The sequence below is a fragment of the Phyllobates terribilis genome, unplaced genomic scaffold, assembly GCF_046119375.1.
Source record: "Phyllobates terribilis strain yellow unplaced genomic scaffold, ASM4611937v1 Scaffold_5__5_contigs__length_657084704, whole genome shotgun sequence".
NCBI lineage: Eukaryota > Metazoa > Chordata > Amphibia > Anura > Dendrobatidae > Phyllobates > Phyllobates terribilis.
This window is the reverse complement of record NW_027362765.1, coordinates 438,043,100-438,060,511: the sequence shown is the minus strand read 5'-3', so window position 1 is coordinate 438,060,511 and position 17,412 is coordinate 438,043,100. Positions and strand designations below refer to the sequence as shown.

Here is a 17,412-nt window from a genome sequence, read left to right as displayed (position 1 = left end):
TTTTTTTGTGATTGAGCCAATTTTCATAGCAAGGAATCACTTTGCATTTTTTTGCAATTCAGCTCATCACCCTTCATAACAATCTAGTTAATTCAATTTGCTACTATAAAAACTGAAGCAATACATTTTGTGAAAACCAAAATTTGTGTTAGCTTTGAATCTTTTGCCCATGGCTGCACATCTTTAGTATTAAATTAATGTACAGCTGCACAAATATGTTATATGGCCAATACACAAATATATACATACATGTATGTATACATACATGTGTATGTATATGTCTGTATGTTGGCCACATAGCGTATTTGTGGCCCCCTCGAGGGATCAACACCATTATATACACATCCCTCCCAGACAAGGTTTAATTGTGAGCTATGACTTGTTTCCTTTCACTTCCCAAGCTCAGATGAAGCCTGCCTTGGCACATCGAGAGGTGGGACATTAGTGATAGGGACCTCCCATATGTAGGTACACCTTGTCATATTTGAATGGCTTTTGCACTTTTTGATAAAAAAATGTTAACTAACTACCTCACGATTTTAACATATACAGCTAAAGTGGAGTATTCATTAGTGTTCTACCGCTATATGTTTTTATATAGTACATACACTTAAAGGGGTCGTCAAGAAACCAAAAACTGATTTGTTGTATACATATGTATATTCTACTGTTCAAGTTAATGATTGTGGGGGTCCTTAGGGATTGGCCACCCACCAACTAAAAGTTCATGGTCTACACTAAGGAAAACCTTTTAAAGCAAACAAAAAGCATACGATTGTTGATCTGCAACATTATAAACTACTGTAATATGGTGTTGTGGACTTCCAACCATTATAATATAAAACCTATCCCTTACAATAGAAATCGCTGGGCTCACATTGAAACTGATACTATCGAACCCTAGAAGCTTTTATACAGACATTTGCATATTTGCCAATACACTTTCCAACCTTTCTTCTTTGACTGAAGTAGGAAAAAGATCACATGGCGGATGCATTCTGAATGCCAAGTGCTTCTAAGACAATATATCTGGAATTCCTGCCCAGTACATGTAGAGACCACATACTGTACCCTTCAAAAGGGTCTGCTGATTTTGCCAGGTCATTTCGCCCCCCACCAAACACTCCTAACCCACCTGTTTTGGTCAGTCAGGAGTGAATACAGACACAGCCGCATACTTTAGGTAAAATTCATCTTAACTTAAAGAAACAGCTGCCTACACATTTAGCCGCATATTTTATTTCAGTATTTCTGTAGTTACAGGCAGAACGTGCCCTTCTTTTTTCCAAACTATCTAAACTGATATTAAAACCTTTAATACACTCGAAAAATACATGTTCTAATAATAATTTATTGAAAAGTCCACATGTCCTAGTAGAGCATATACCTACTATAGAAGAAGGTTCCCTGCTTAGGATCTTCCACTATGCCAGACTGGAAAGTCACAGGAGCTCTGAGTTTGGCAGACTCAGATTGCCAGATGCTAAAATTGACCTACAATTATAATTCTCCAGGTCATTACGAGTTGGTAGACACCAAACATGTATAGGTTCATTTTATTTAAGTGGTGAAAAAAAAAAAATCCAAAAAGTTAGTTAAAAAATAATTTAAAAAAAAAGTTGCCATTTTCCGAGACCCGCAGCGTCTCTATTTTTCAGGATCTAGGGCCGGGTCAGGGCTTATTTTTTACGTGCCGAGCTGATGTTTTTATTGATTTCATTTTGGGGTAGATACGATGTTTTGATCACCCGTTATTGCATTTTATTGCAATGTTGCGGCGACCAAAAAAACGTAATTCTGGCGTTTTGATTTTTTTCTCGTTACGCTGTTTACCGATTGGATTCTTTATATATATTGATAGATTGGGCAATTCTATACACAGCGATACCAAATATGTATCTACCGCTGGGCAGCGCTCATAGGATCTCGGAAATGATAGCTGCAGGGGTCTCCTGCAGACCCCTGGTTGTCGTGCCAACCCATCGGCAACCCACGGTCATGTGATATGGGCGCCAATGGGCAGGTCTTATGACGTCCTTCTGCTGTGGCCATGTTAAATGCCGCTGTCAGAGATTAACAGCGGCATTTAACAGGTTAACAGCAGCGGGTGGATCGTGATTTCACTCTGTCATGCATAATGTTGGAAAGACTAAGTGCAACACGAAGGGATGAGGGGAAGGGAGCCCAGACACTAGGGAAAGGGGGAGTGGAGACCCCTAGGCTGATCTAATATCACCCTGCCTCCCCTACCGTCCCTATATTGGTTCCACACCAATCACCGAACAGGAAATCAAAGCCCTGTAAATCCCTAAAGCTAGGCACTGGATAGGGAAGGGGGGATGAGCACTGGTCCGTCCCCACAATAAACTAAAGACAACAAGGGAGACAAACACAGGGGGAGAAACTTAGCTTGAGCAGACTCCAGAGAGATTACACCAAAAGTCCTCCAAAGCACCATAGAGGAAGTAAACCGACTGCAATAGCTCCAAGCCTTCACAAGGGAATAAGTGAATATCACCGTCGACTCCCTGCAGCAAACTGAAAGTATTTAAACACCCAGACCAGGGTGTCAATCAGAGCAGGAGGGAGGTAGCCGCTGGGTCCTAAGGTAAGAAGGATTTAAGAAGGCGTCTGCAATGCCAAACGAAGTGACCTTTTGCAGCCAGCTGCAGAGTCACTGTAACTGTCTGTTACATCTGACACACCCATGACACACTCACAGCTGTTAGGGGCACACGACAGCTGTACAGATCAGCTGTCATGTGCTCGGAAAGGTGCGGGCTCAGCGCCGGAGCCCGCACCAAAGGGAGAGACACGACATGTGCCATACATGTACGGCACATGTCGGAAAGGGGTTAATTAGGATTCTTGCATATTACTGTAAACCTTCTCTATGTTATAATATTCACAGTTATTATCCTCAGATTTAATGTAAATGTCATTAGATAAGCAGTATTACCATTTGTATTAAAGTTTCTTACCACCATCATGGCTTCTGTCCTCAAAGTAGATGAATAAAAAGTTGTCCATTACTGGACAACCGCTTCTTAAAAGGGAACCTGTCACCAGGTTTTTCCCATATAAAGTAGGGTCAGCACCTGTACATCCTCATATACAGCCTTCTAGAAAGTGGTCAGTATGTCCCTAATGTGCTCTACATAACACAAAAATTTATTATACTCACCTACAGGGCGGTCCGTTCCGGTGGGTGTCGCCGTTCTTGATCTGGTGCCTCCTCTCTTCTTGCTTCATGTGGATGATGCATTCTACATCATCACTGAGGGCAGAGCAAAGTATTGTGGTGCGCATGCGCCGGCGCTCTTTGGCCTTTCCTCGCACATGCACATTACAGGAGTTTGTTCTGCCCTCGGCAGGGCAGAGAGAAGTGCACCTGCGTAGGAGCCCGATGCAGGGGACACTGTGTGGGTGAAGTAGAACGCATCATCCACACGAAGCAAGAAGAGAGGAGGCGTCGGATCAAGAACAGCGACGCCGATTAGACCGGACTTCCCCATAGGTGAGTATAATAAAAGCTATTTTTTTGTTCTATGGAGAGCGCATTGGGGACATATAGGCAGAAGACTGTCACATAGGGCTTACAGGTGCTGGCCCACTTTATATGGGAAAAACCTGGTGAAAGTTCTTTTTAAAAGCCCCACAGCACAAAACAAACAAAAAAAAAAGTCATAGTTATGGAGGTCTAGGAATAACTCCAGTTAGCGAACCCAAAATGGACTACTGACCCTCTAGACTTAGAGCCACCATGTTTAGACGTGAAAAGCAAATTACCGGTGATAATCTAAGTTCTGGAAGAACTACTATGGAGTTAACTAAAGCAGCTCCACCAAATAGCATTACAGGTCTTAGCTTCCTAAAAATGTTTGACTTATGGGGAAGGGGACATTGGCCTTCTCTGCAGTCTCAAATGACATTGTAAGAGGTTCTGAGCGCTATTGCAGGTTTTCGTATGTTACCTTGTTGCACTTTTGACATTTGCAATGATATCTGGTTCCCAACTTATATTGCATGTATTATTTCCTACAATAAGTATAACAAAGATCCTGTTGCTTAATGGAGAAAAAAATGATATTGATGGAAAAATGGATGAATGAAAAAATTAATCAATACTAAAAAAAAAATCTGTGTGAAAAATTGGTTAATTTAACCTCGTATGCTATGCCTGCTAAACTCAGATTCCTCCAATATAGTGTTAGATTTGGCTAACTTTATAACGTGATCAGATGCCAAAACAGAATTAGGAAATTAATCTGCTCGTATTCCAGATTGCTATATCAGTTTCACTGTCACTAGATGTCTTTAAGAAAATTTACACAGTACATTAAGAAAAAGGTTCCTGCAAGATCATTTATGTTATGAATGTGTTGGCAGAAAACAGATGTCTGATATTACACACAGATATTACCTCTGAAGGTCCCAAATCCTGAGCGGTGATGTATGGTGGCAGCAGGCTGTCCCAGTAACAAAGGAGCTGTGAAGACACAGAAAGGGGGGAAAACATTACTCATCAGAAGACATCCTGGGGACCACCTGTCCTACAGCGAGCTCAGTGATTGGATCGATAGCATAATCAGTAATTCATGCTCCATATCGCTGTCTTTTACATAGCTTGGTATTAGGATTCCTTTGCAGCTATGCTATTCTTGACCATTGGGCTTCTACAGGCTGTGTACATTAGAAAAAACAAAGTGACCAGATATCAACGCACCAAAGAAAATTGGAAGACACTAAATTAATAACACATAGACTTTAGTTATCATTACAAAAAGGATTTTAATGAGAAAAAAAGGCTACAAGTGCTTCTCACTAAATTAGAATATCATCAAAAAGTTAATTTATTTCAGTTCTTCAATACAAAAAGTGAAACTCATTATATAGAGTCATTACACACAGAGTGATCTATTTCCAGTGTTTATTTCTGTTGATGAATATGGCTTACAGCCAATGAAAACACAAAAGTCATTATCTCAGTAAATTAGAAAAATTAACAAAAAAACACCTGCAAAGGCTTCCGATGCATTTAAAAAGGTCCCTTAGTCTGTTTCAGTAGGCTCCACAATCATGGGGAAGACTGCTGACTTGACAGATGTCCAGAAGGCAGTAATTGACACACTCCACAAGGAGGGTAAGCCACAAAAGGTCATTGCTAAAGAAGCTGGCTGTTCAGAGTGCTGTATCCAAGCATATTAATGGAAAGTTGAGTGGAATATAACTTTTTGTTGATATTCTAATTTAGTGAGAAGCACTTGTATATTATATTAATTCCAGGTCTTCCACATTTCTTTGATGTGTTGACATTTGGTCACTTCTATTCTTCTCTAATTGTTTTTACCAGATAATCATCCAAACTTTATTCAATATTAATTCATCAATTAAATAATCATCTAGATGTAGTTAGTAGGCAGTTTTTTTTAAGCTAGCCTATATACACTGCAGAATGAGTTAACAGTCAAATCTGTCATTGAGCATGCCTGGTGGCTGGGAGTACACCCCTGATCTCTCTTCTCATGGACGATCTTCTATGTTCAACTTTTAACTTGCCATAGATCAGCTTAGAAGAGTTCAGCAAAGCAGAGATCAGGGTTATAAACCTAGCCAGGATGAGATCACTGACAGGTTCACTGTTAACTCATTCTGCAGTTTGGTATGCACAGTAATACATAGAGGTTGTAAAAGCCAAAGGGTTCAGCATTTCTAATAAAACTTAACTGGAATTTTTTATTTCTAGACCAAAATACATGCATTTAAAAATGCCACCAGAGATCTCCATTACCTTCAAATTTCTGTATCAACCAGATTTTCCCACAAAGTGTATATGGGCATACATATACTTGAACTTGACTTTGCACAAAGTAATCATCAAGTAGCGTTATCAGAGCCTTGCGGAAGTCTCCCATTCACTTCAGTGTAGCCATGTCGAAGTAGGCAATCAGAAATGCAATATGCCCCAAAGAAACTGTGAAGGAGAGGTTTGTCCCTCAGACCACTACGTGATGGCATATCCTTGTGATAAGTCATCATTTACATAGATGTGAGTACCCCTTTAAATATACAGAACAGTTCTAAAGCATCAGATTTGACTGTGCTTTCCGATCATTGACTTCTCTGACACAGGCTCATTTACTAGTGTTACAAATTTCACATCTGTCCTGTGCTCCTTGTCGATCATACTGGTAAAGTTTCACATCTAAATTCTGTGTGCAGAACTATTTCGGGGAAGCAATGTTGCGAGTCTCTCTGAAAAAGTCTTCGACTCCATGAGGGGATTGCAAGGTGGAGAACATATCATTTCTCAGACTCTCTTCCCAGTCTGGACACAAGCCAAATGTATGATAATGCACGAGTGCATCCACTAACTTGTGGATCTAACTACCCTAGTGCCTTACAAATAAGAAGCAAAATTAAACTTTTAAAATGTTATACGGTTGTTCTCTACTTTTTCGATAACACAGGAAAAAAAAAAAAGCTTTCCAATCAAAGGACCCGTAAGTCCCCTGCCTGGCCATTTCCTGCGAAGTTCCGCCAATGAATGGTTTCTCCTCCCAGCTTCTGGCGAAACATTGCAGTGTCATCAAGGGAGAGGCTGTCTCAAGGGGGTGTGCGCATGTGTGGAGACTTCCACAGCTCTGGTAGCACTTTGGCATTACCTTAAAGACAGCTGGATGGAAGGAAATGGCACAGAACCACATAACTGCTACCTCCACAGCAGAATTGTGGCAAAACTAGTAAAAATATTATATATTATATATATATATATATATATATATATATATATATACATATACACACACACACATATAGATATATATACACACACATTATATACATACATATACACACACATTTACAAAAGTTTACATACCCCGGCAGAATTTTTCCTTTCTTGGCCTTGTTTCAGAGAATATGAATGATAACAAAAAAATCTTTTTCTCCCCTCATGGTTATTGGTTGGGTGAAGCCATTTATTGTCAAACTACTGTGTTTTCTCTTTTTAAGTCTTAATGACAACCAAAAACATTCAAATGACCCTGATCAAAAGTTCACATACCCCAGTTCTTAATACCATGTATTGCCCCCTCTAACATCAATGACAGCTTGAAGTCTTTTGTGGTAGTTGTGGATGAGGTTCTTTATTTTCTCAGATGGTAAAGCTGCCCTTTCTTCTTGGCAAAAAGCCTCCAGTTCCTGTAAATTCCTGGGCTGTCTAGCATGAACTGCGCGCTTGAGATCTCCCAAGAGTGGCTCAATGATATTGAGGTCAGGAGACTGAGATGGCCCCTCCAGAACCTTCACTTTGTTCTGCTGTAGCTAATGACAGGTCGATTTGGCCTTGTGTTTTGGATCGTTGTTATGTTGGAACGTCCAAGTACGTCCCATGCGCAGCTTCCGGGCTGATGAGTGCAAATTTGCCTCCAGTATTTGCTGATAACGTACTGCATTCATCTTTCCTTCAACTTCTACCAAGTTTCCTGTGCCTTTGTAGCTCACACAACCCTAAAACATCAGCGATCCACCTCCGTGCTTTACTGTAGGAATGGGGTTCCTTTCATCATAGGCCTTGTTGACTTCTCTCCAAATATAACGTTTATGGTTGTGGCCAAAAAGTTAAATTTTTTTCTCATCACTTCAAATTATACCTTGTTCCAGAAGTTTTCAGGCTTGTCTCTGAGCTGTTTGGCGTATTGTAGGCGAGATACTTTGTGGCATTTGCGCAGTAATGGCTTTCTTCTGGCGACTCGACCATGCAGCCCATTTTTCTTCAAGTGCCTCCTTTTTGTGCATCTTGAAACAGTCACACCACTAGTTTTCAGAGAGTCCTGAATTTCAGCTGATGTTATTTGAGCGTTTTTCTTTGCATCCCAAACAATTTTCCTGGCAGTTGTGGCCCCTGATTTTTCATTTGTTAATCACAGTTTGAACACTGCTGACTGGCATTATCAATTCCTTGGATATTTTTTTGTATCCCTTTCCTGTGTTATACAGTTCAACTACCTTTTCCCGTAGATCCGTTGACAATTCTTTTGCTTTCCCCATGACTCACAATCCAGAAACATCAGTGGCTGGATGAAAGATGCAAGAGTCTGTCTGGATCGCAGAAACTCACTCAGCTTTTATGCACACACACTGATTACAAGCAAACAGGTCACAGGTGAGGATGTTTCCTTTAGTAGCCATTCAAGCCCATTTGTGTCAAATTCTGTGCATGTTATCAGGCCAAAATCACCAGGGTATGTGAACTTTTGATCAGGGTGATTTGGATGTTTTTGGTTGTCATTATGATTTAAAAAGAGAAAACACAGTAGTTTGACAATAAATGGCTTCACCCAACCAATAACCATGAGTGGAGAAAAAGTTTTTTTGCTATCATTTATATTCTCTGAAACAAGGCCAAGAAAGGAAAAATTCTGCCGTTGTATGTACATATTTGAGCGCAACTGTGTATATGTATTTTATATATATATATATATATATATATATATATATATATATATACACATACACATATATATATATATATATATATATATATATATATATATATGTATATACACACACAGTACAGACCAAAAGTTTGGACACACCTTCTCATTTAAAGATTTTTCTGTATTTTCATGACTTTGAAAATTGTACATTCACACTGAAGGCATCAAAACTATGAATTAACACATGTGGAATTATATAGTTAACAAAAAAGTGTGAAACAACTGAAAATATGTCTTATATTCTAGGTTCTTCAAAGTAGCCACCTTTTGCTTTGATGACTGCTTTGCACGCTCTTGGCATTCTCTTGATGAGCTTCAAGAGGTAGTCACCGGAAATGGTCTTCCAACAATCTTGAAGGAGTTCCCAGAGATGCTTAGCACTTGTTAGCCCTTTTGTCTTCACTCTGCGGTCCAGCTCACCCCAAACCATCTCGATTGGGTTCAGGTCTGGTGACTGTGGAGGCCAGGTCATCTGGTGTAGCACCCCATCACTCTCCTTCTTGGTCAAATAGCCCTTACACAGTCTGGAGGTGTGTTTGGGGTCATTGTCCTGTTGAAAAATAAATGATGGTCCAACTAAACGTAAACCGGATGGAATAGCATGCCGCTGCAAGATGCTGTGGTAGCCATGCTGGTTCAGTATGCCTTCAATTTTGAATAAATCCCCAACAGTGTCACCAGCAAAGCACCCCCACACCATCACACCTCCTCCTCCATGCTTCACGGTGGGAACCAGGCATGTAGAGTCCATCCGTTCACCTTTTCTGCGTCGCACAGAGACACCGTGGGTGGAACCAAAGATCTCAAATTTGGACTCATCAGACCAAAAGCACAGATTTCCACTGGTCTAATGTCCATTCATTGTGTTCTTTAGCCCAAACAAGTCTCTTCTGCTTGTTGCCTGTCCTTAGCAGTGGTTTCCTAGCAGCTATTTTACCATGAAGGCCTGCTGCACAAAGTCTCCTCTTAACAGTTGTTGTAGAGATGTGTCTGCTGCTAGAACTCTGTGTGGCATTGACCTGGTCTCTAATCTGAGCTGCTGTTAACCTGTAATTTCTGAGGCTGGTGACTCGGATAAACTTATCCTCAGAAGCAGAGGTGACTCTTGGTCTTCCTTTCCTGGTGCGGTTCTCTTGTGAGCCAGTTTCTTTGTAGCGCTTGATGGTTTTTGCAACTGCACTTGGGGACACATTCAAAGTTTTCCCAATTTTTCGCACTGACTGACCTTCATTTCTTAAAGTAATGATGGCCACTTGTTTTTCTTTACTTAGAATTTGTATTATGGCAAGAAAAAAGCAGCTAACAGTCTATTCAGTAGGGCTATCAGCTGTGTATCCACCAGACTTCTGCACAACACAACTGATGTTCCCAACACCATTTATAAGGCAAGAAATCCCACTTATTAAACCTGACAGGGCACACCTGTGAAGTGAAAACCATTTCCGGTGACTACATCTTGAAGCTCATCAAGAGAATGCCAAGAGTGTGCAAAGCAGTCATCAAAGCAAAAGGTGGCTACTTTGAAGAACCTAGAATATAAGACATATTTTCAGTTGTTTCACACTTTTTTGTTAACTATATAATTCCACATGTGTTAATTCATAGTTTTGATGCCTTCAGTGTGAATGTACAATTTTCAAAGTCGTAAAAATACAGAAAAATCTTTAAATGAGAAGATGTGTCCAAACTTTTGGTCTGTACTGTTTATATATATATATAATCAGTTTTTTTCTTTAAATAATGTGACCATTAACTAAAATATACAATTTTTAGAATTCAAAAACTATTATTATTATTATTATAGCGCCATTTATTCCATGGCGCTTTACATGTGAAAAGTAGAAGAAGAGGAGAAAAAAAAAGAATTCTTAAAATTCAGACTGTTTATGAGAAAAGGCTTCTTCAGGAGCAACTGGCGCTCAAACATGTGAGAAAAGCATGAAGCATGCTACTACAAAAGTAATACATTATTTTCTTTTTCTTCCCCGTAATCCATTAATAACTACCAGAGCCAATTACTGTAGTGAGTAACATACCAGCCTCTCACAAAATCATTCTTGGGAGCAATTTGCTTCTTAAGATGCTTTAAAAAAAAATAAAATAAAAATGTAAACAAAGAAGAGTGGAGCAGGGCTGTTCGCCCCTCTGGAAGGTATGCAATAACACTCTTTGATTGTTGCCACGGGTCTAAATTAGCATCAAGGTAAGTCAATAGCGAAGAAAGAGGGGAGGAAACCAATTCTAATCCCTGCCACTCTGGCAAATCTGACCTCCCAGTAGGCCTGCGGTAGGGATTAATATCTCTAACCCACTGGCCCTTCACCCCTGGGCCCCCCTGCTTTTGCCTCTCTTACTTGATCCAGTCTGCAGTTAGCAGACTAAAACCAAACGAGTTTCCCTCCCCGTATTGTCTTAACGCATTTCTCCAGGTGCATACTGAGCCGCTGGTTTAGTGAAGGCGTTCTGTCCCACCAAGATACCTGTGGTTTTCCCACCACCTTGATCTTTCCACTCCAGTGCTCCTCTTCTTTAATACAACAGAATTGCTTCTTTATTCTTTTGATAAGATTGGCCTTACATGAGTATGTGTGACACAGGGAAAAAAAAAAAAAGGGGCATAAAAAGCCAAAGGCCTTAATTCTCTTGGATTTTTTTTTTCTAGAAGTCTCAAAAGGTAATATAAAATCTTATTAAGTCGTTAGCTTTTGCAGCTCATTTTTAATTAAATTGCACAGACAGGAAAATGCTCAATAGTAAATTCGTAAAATAATTAAAGAGAAAAAAAAAAAAAAGTTAAAACTGCCCACTTGGCCCAATATTTAACCTTGGAACCATGTGCGGTAATGTGAACTAGCTATCATATTCTGTTGTATCATGCTTTTATTACATTGACTGAAGACGGCTTTGAGAATTTAACTACTAGCTGTACTCCTGGGATCTATTTTAGCGTTGGTTTCTTTTTTTTTTTAAAGGGGATTTCTAGGATTGCGTTGGGCAATAGATTGACGGCAATGTCAGGTGAATGATGCAGAGGATATTATTGGATGTCGTCCGGTGTGGATCTGGTGTAATGGAGAATTCCAAGAGTCGGCAATGTTTATTTCTTTATTTTACACCATTCCCTTTTCGCAAGGCAGATTTTATCAAATCCTGCAAAAAAAAAAAACACACCATAAAAGGTGTCGCCTGCTTTGGAAAATCTTTTTATGTGAAAAGTCACCCGCGATAGTTATAAGACCACAGGGTGTCCTAATGCCAAGACCCTCGGCAAAAAACTGTAATGTGTGGGGAAATGTTCAGTTCACTAGCCATGGAAAAGGGAGCAATACACAACCCTCATTGAAATCAATAGCAGCAAGCAGCCCAGCAAACAACACATCGCAGGAATCAGGGTCTCTGCCCCAACATCATGCTGCTCTCAGAATTGGTGGCAAATTCCTGGTGATAAGTTTTGAAGGTAATATGTTGGGAACCCCCTGTCTTCGATCCTCAATTATCTTGAAATTCTTTCATAGGACATGAAAATAAAAAGTTAAAGAGGTTGTCCACTACTTTAGCATTGATGACCCATCCTTAAGATAGGTCATCAATGTCTGATCGGCCGGGGTCCGACACCCGGCACCCCCGCCGATCATCTGTCATTGGTGTCGGCCGGACATGCTCGCTTGTGGAGCTGGCCGTCTTCTGATAGTGGCGGCACCCGGGTACTGCACATCCGCCTCCTAGTCAAATCAATAGGTGTCAGACCCCGGCCGATCAGACATTGATGACCTATCCAGAGGGTAGATTATCAATGCTAAAGTAGTCAACAACCTTTTTTAATCTTCATTATTTACAATATAAAGCATTACATTTTGCCAACTCAAAAACGATAAAGAAAAATTGGATCACGTACTAAAGCGGCCTGTACGACCACTTTTCCCAATTCTCTCCTAAACTCTCATTAATATCTTCTCAAGACAATGAAAATCAGAAAAGCAAACTTTCTAAGGGTTCTCCTTCTCTGACTGAGCAGTCTACACTATTTTACTATAAAGACACAGAGATGTAGAGAAGACCAAAACTTCCTCAAGTCCTCCAGTAGGAATAGCAGTAGCAGTTTTTCCCTTAAACACTCTTTAAAAGGGGGATTCATTTACTTTCAAAATGTATTGTGTATGGACTCCGTGTGGGGAATTTATACGCATCTCCACCTCTACTTACCTCTAGAGCCAGTGCCACTCCTCCGCACTGGCTGCCGGCTCCACCGGTGTCCTGGCTTAAAATACTACATGACTGTGGGAAACGATGGGCTGCAGCTTCCACTTCCCTGTTCAAAATGTTAAGTGGTTTCCGGGTTTTGGATCCCACCCCCCTCTCATCCGGCTGAAGATTGTAATAATAATACAATCGCTGCTTTATTCACCCTCCCAGACAATAACAGACACCGGAAGCAGCGGTGGAGACACAGTGCTGGACTCAGGCAGGTGCTTTAAAAACAAACTGCAGTTGGGGGACAAGGGGTTTCCGAAACTGGAAAAGTTCTTTAAGGCTAGAGCCCCTTAGTGGCAGCTGATTGTTATGTGACATTGTTACAGGAGACCTATGGAGAACACAGCAGTCAGTGCAGAGGAACAGTGTTGGCCTGGGAGGTGAATATAGGTTTCTTTTTCTTTAATGCTTGGTGCTTAGCACTGTTCCTTGCAGCCCTGGGGTCCAGGATTCAAATCCCTCAAAGATTACATCTGCAAAGAGTTTGTATGGTCTCCCTGACTTGGCATGGGTTTCCTACAGGTAGGCAAAAAACCTTAGCACCGAAATGACAATTGGGGAATGAAAGATCTTGATGCAGCAAGTGAATATATTATTTTGATCCAGCAAGAAAAGGTCTAACGTTTCCACCAACAATGGTCTTTATCAAGGACATCGGTATTGTAGAGAATGTAGGGACAGTGATGGTGATGTCTTATAGCGCTGTGAAATTTGATGGTGCTATATAAGTAGAATAATTAATTCCCTTGGGCAGATATACAATATGTAGGGGAACCCCGCCCCCCCCCCCTTTAAATAATATGGTACAGTCATTTTGGATGGCATACTACTTAAGGTTGTACAGTCAATCATCCAGAAAAAAATTAGAGTGCAGAAGTATGAATAGCAATCAGTTACATAGTAAGTGACGAGCAGGCTGCTCATAACTGAGCGTTAGGAGACGCAGCGTCTCCGATGCTCCATATTCAGTACAGGAGCTGGAGAATGTAATGTGACTCTACAGTGCGGGCTCCTCTACTGGATACGAGAGCCGAGGAGACCGAGCAGGACACTGTCAGTGACTGCATAGTTATATGCACGCTATTATAGCTTTTCATTATATTAGGAGATACACTGTAACAAAACATGTAGGCAAAACAGGTATAGGTAACATATAAAGTACATAAGGACAATGTAAAATGACAGTACCACCAAATCCCTTGTGAATAAAATATAGCAGGTATATATAAAATAGGGCTGTTAAGCTTACAATCAAAGAGAGATACTCTTAATGGGCAGCACGGTGGCTCAGTGGTTAGCACTGTAGTCTTGCAGTGCTGGGGTCCTGGGTTCAAATCCCACCAAGGACAAAATCTGCAAGGAGTTTGTGTGTTCTCCTCGTGTTTCCGTGGGTTTCCTCTGGGTTCTACAGTTTGCTCAAACACTCCAAATACATACCGATAGGCATGACTTACACCAGTTTAGATTTTCTTTTTTTTCCTCCCATTTAGTTGTTCTTGGAACAATGGCTAAAAATAACAACCAAGTCAAGACATATGGCAGGTGACGAAGACGATAAAAGTAGATAGGCGGAAAAAAAAAAAAAAAAGAATGACATGACCCCAATGCTACCAAGCATATAAGTTTGTGGTTTGTGTATCCTCTAATTCAGCAGTGACACGCTTTGGCAAGGAAGGCCACCATAGCTGTCAAGTCCTTCATCATTGTGCCCATCAAGTGCTTTCAGCTATTCCCGACCCGTACTGGCATTTTAATTACTGTTGGGTAAACTAATTTGTCCAAATGAAGGCAACTAATAGAATATGCAAGCTCTCTGACCTCTGACAGACAGTGACACAAGATACAAAAGAGGCTAAGGAAAGCTTTTTATCTGAGCCTTATTACTCTCTATTACTACAATTAGTCATACTCCGGTGCTTCAAATGAGGGGGGTGGGCTTAGAATTGCAATTAAATCAATTTTTGATGGGCTGAAAGTTGGTTAGAGAACCAACCAGCCTGTGAAACAGTGATATTATAGCACCAAAGGTCAGAGCCTTTGTCAGCACCTGGATTCACCCATTTCGTTCATTACTTCGCAAGCTGCAACAATGAGTCATTAGAGCATTCGACATTCCAACTGCAAGTGGTGACCTAATCAGCCGTCATTAGTCTTGAAAAGGTACCAAGCGGCATGGACGTAGTGCCAGGGCGGCAGCTGACCAAGCATTTATGAAGATCCATATCGACGAGATAGAAAAAGTCTAAAAAATAAAAAAAAGGGTGAACCAGCTTTCATGACTAAGTAAAAAAAAGGAATAGTACAAATGGAGCGCTTGTTTGCTTAGAAATTGCTATTGGCGTCTATTCTGTTAGGGTATGTTCACACAGGGTTTTTTTACATAGATTTCAAACTCCACATCAAAAACAACTTCAAAACTTTTGACTCCTCTTCCTATTGATGTGAATAGGAGATCCACATTGCCGTTCATACCGCAAGTTTTTCCAAAGAGATTTGGAAGCTTAAAAAAAAAGAAAAAGTAACTTCTTTGCTTTGATATAGATTTCTTTGTGGAATCCTCTCCAAACTTGACATTACCAAAATCAAAAGACTGCAAAACAGGGTGGGGGAAAGGTGAATGCTTCAAGAACGTCTTCAAAATGGTTTCAAAAACCACGTCAGATCTGCAAGTCTCGTCAAAAAGAGGCACAGATTCTTGATGTGTATCTCTCTGGGGAAAACATGTCTGACTTTTCCATCTCAAAATAAAAAAAATCACCAGTGTTATTATACCCTTGGAGAGGGGGAGACTTTCTTTTATTAAGGAGACAAGTTGAGTGTGGAGTCTTCTTTCCTTGATCCATGGGGAAAAAATAAACTAGTACTCCCTCCCAGAGGGAATAAGACTGTCTTAATAGTTCCACCTATTATAGGTACATCCGACCCACTAACAAGTCTTGCAGCATGACCAAGTACGTTATTAGACACCTATATGCAGACTGTTTTGGGTACTTGCCCATCAGTTGGCCAATATTCTAGGTCATGTTGCAAGGCTCATTAATAGGTCATACCCACGACTTATAAGGTAATCATTACCAACCAAAAGGTGGCATTAACAAGACAGTTGGTCATTGTGGCATAGTACCAGCAGAAACATTTTGGCTGCTGGTGAAACTTGCCAATGACATCATGTCCTCGCAGTCATGTGAATTCCCTCTGGCTCTGCCTATGCTCCTGCATAGTCTCATCTCGTGCATTTATAGCACATAGATGAAGCACGTCTAATACATGGTGGTCCCACCGCCAGCAGGGGACGGAGCCCAGTTATCAAGAGAGATGCAAGTTCCAGTGGGGGGACCCGTACTTATCAGACATTACATAGTTTGAAAAAAAGACCTAAAGTTCAACCTTTCTCCACCAATTATACATTTTGTCACTAAATTATCTATAACCCGCAATGCTATGTGTACTGAGGAAATCATCCAGCCCTTTTTTAAAAGCTGTTATAGTGTCTGTCATCACCACCTCTTGTGGTCGGCATTGAACAGTCTGACTGCTCTAACTGTAAAGAACCCTTTCCTATTCAGCTGCCGGAATCGCCTTTCTTCCACCTGTAATGAGTGTCCTCTAGTCAGTGTAGTCTTTGGAAGGAATCAGTCATGTGCCAGTCCTTTGTACTGACCACACATATATTTATACATATAAATGAGATCTCCTCTGAGGCGTCTTTTTTCTAAGCTAAATACGCTCAACTTTTCCAACCTCCCATCATATGAGAGGCCTTCCATCCCTTGTAATAATCTAGTTGTCGCCTTTGAACTAACTATAGCTTCCGAATATCTTTTTTAAAATGTGGAGCCCAAAACTGGATTCCATATTCTAGATGTGGCCTCACCAGTGATTAATAAAGGGGTAACAATACATTGGGATTGCAGGATTTTCTCTCTCTTTTCATACATCCAAAAATCTTGTTTGCTTTTGCGGCTGCTGCTTGACATTGAGTACTGCTGCTCAGTTTACTTGTAACCAGAATACCAAGTCCTTCTCCTGTTCTGTATCCTTGAGTTTGCTCCCATTTAAAGTATATGCAGCAATAGGATTACTCCGTCCTAGGTTCATTACTCTACATTTATCATTAGCCAAGTGTTTGCTCGTTCAGACATCTTATCCAGATCGTTTTGTAATATTCTATTGTCAAGGTCTGTTTTTAATATTCTACATAGTTTGGTGTCGTCAGCAAAGACTGACACTTTACTCTCAATCCCATCCACAAGGTCATCAATATTCATGGTGTGTTCGGTAGCTACGCCATAAAAATACAAGGGACAAGCCTGTTAAGGTTCTCACAATCTGTATTATATCCACACACATGTAGACCAAGTAACAAGCCCATATGACAGGCCACCTTAGCCAGGTAGTTATTGGCTCCATTCTTTTCAGCAGATATCACAGACAGGGCAAAAAAAGACGTACAATATTGAAGGAATTCATTTTTCCCATAAAGGAACTTTAACATAAAAAAACTTTTGTTCTTATTATTTCCACATTGTCATATGAATAAGATTCAACCATCAAAACTGAGCAGTATATGAAATTTACAGAGATTCGGATAATTTAGAAGACAAGATAGCTGGTACAGGGAGAATGTCATTCTGTAAGCTGCCATGACACTTCTGGATGC

The 17,412-nt window shown here is 40.5% G+C and overlaps 1 protein-coding gene across 1 annotated transcript in view; it reads right to left on the bottom strand.

The window, feature by feature from the left end:
- The window catches only part of FBXW4 (F-box and WD repeat domain containing 4), a 216,438-nt gene that overhangs the window by 64,306 nt on the left and 134,720 nt on the right, over nucleotides 1–17,412 (bottom strand). Inside the window, exon 6 of the mRNA XM_073685282.1 lies at nucleotides 4,424–4,489. Coding sequence (XP_073541383.1) covers nucleotides 4,424–4,489 — 66 coding nt within the window. The remainder of the gene's footprint in view (nucleotides 1–4,423; nucleotides 4,490–17,412) is intronic.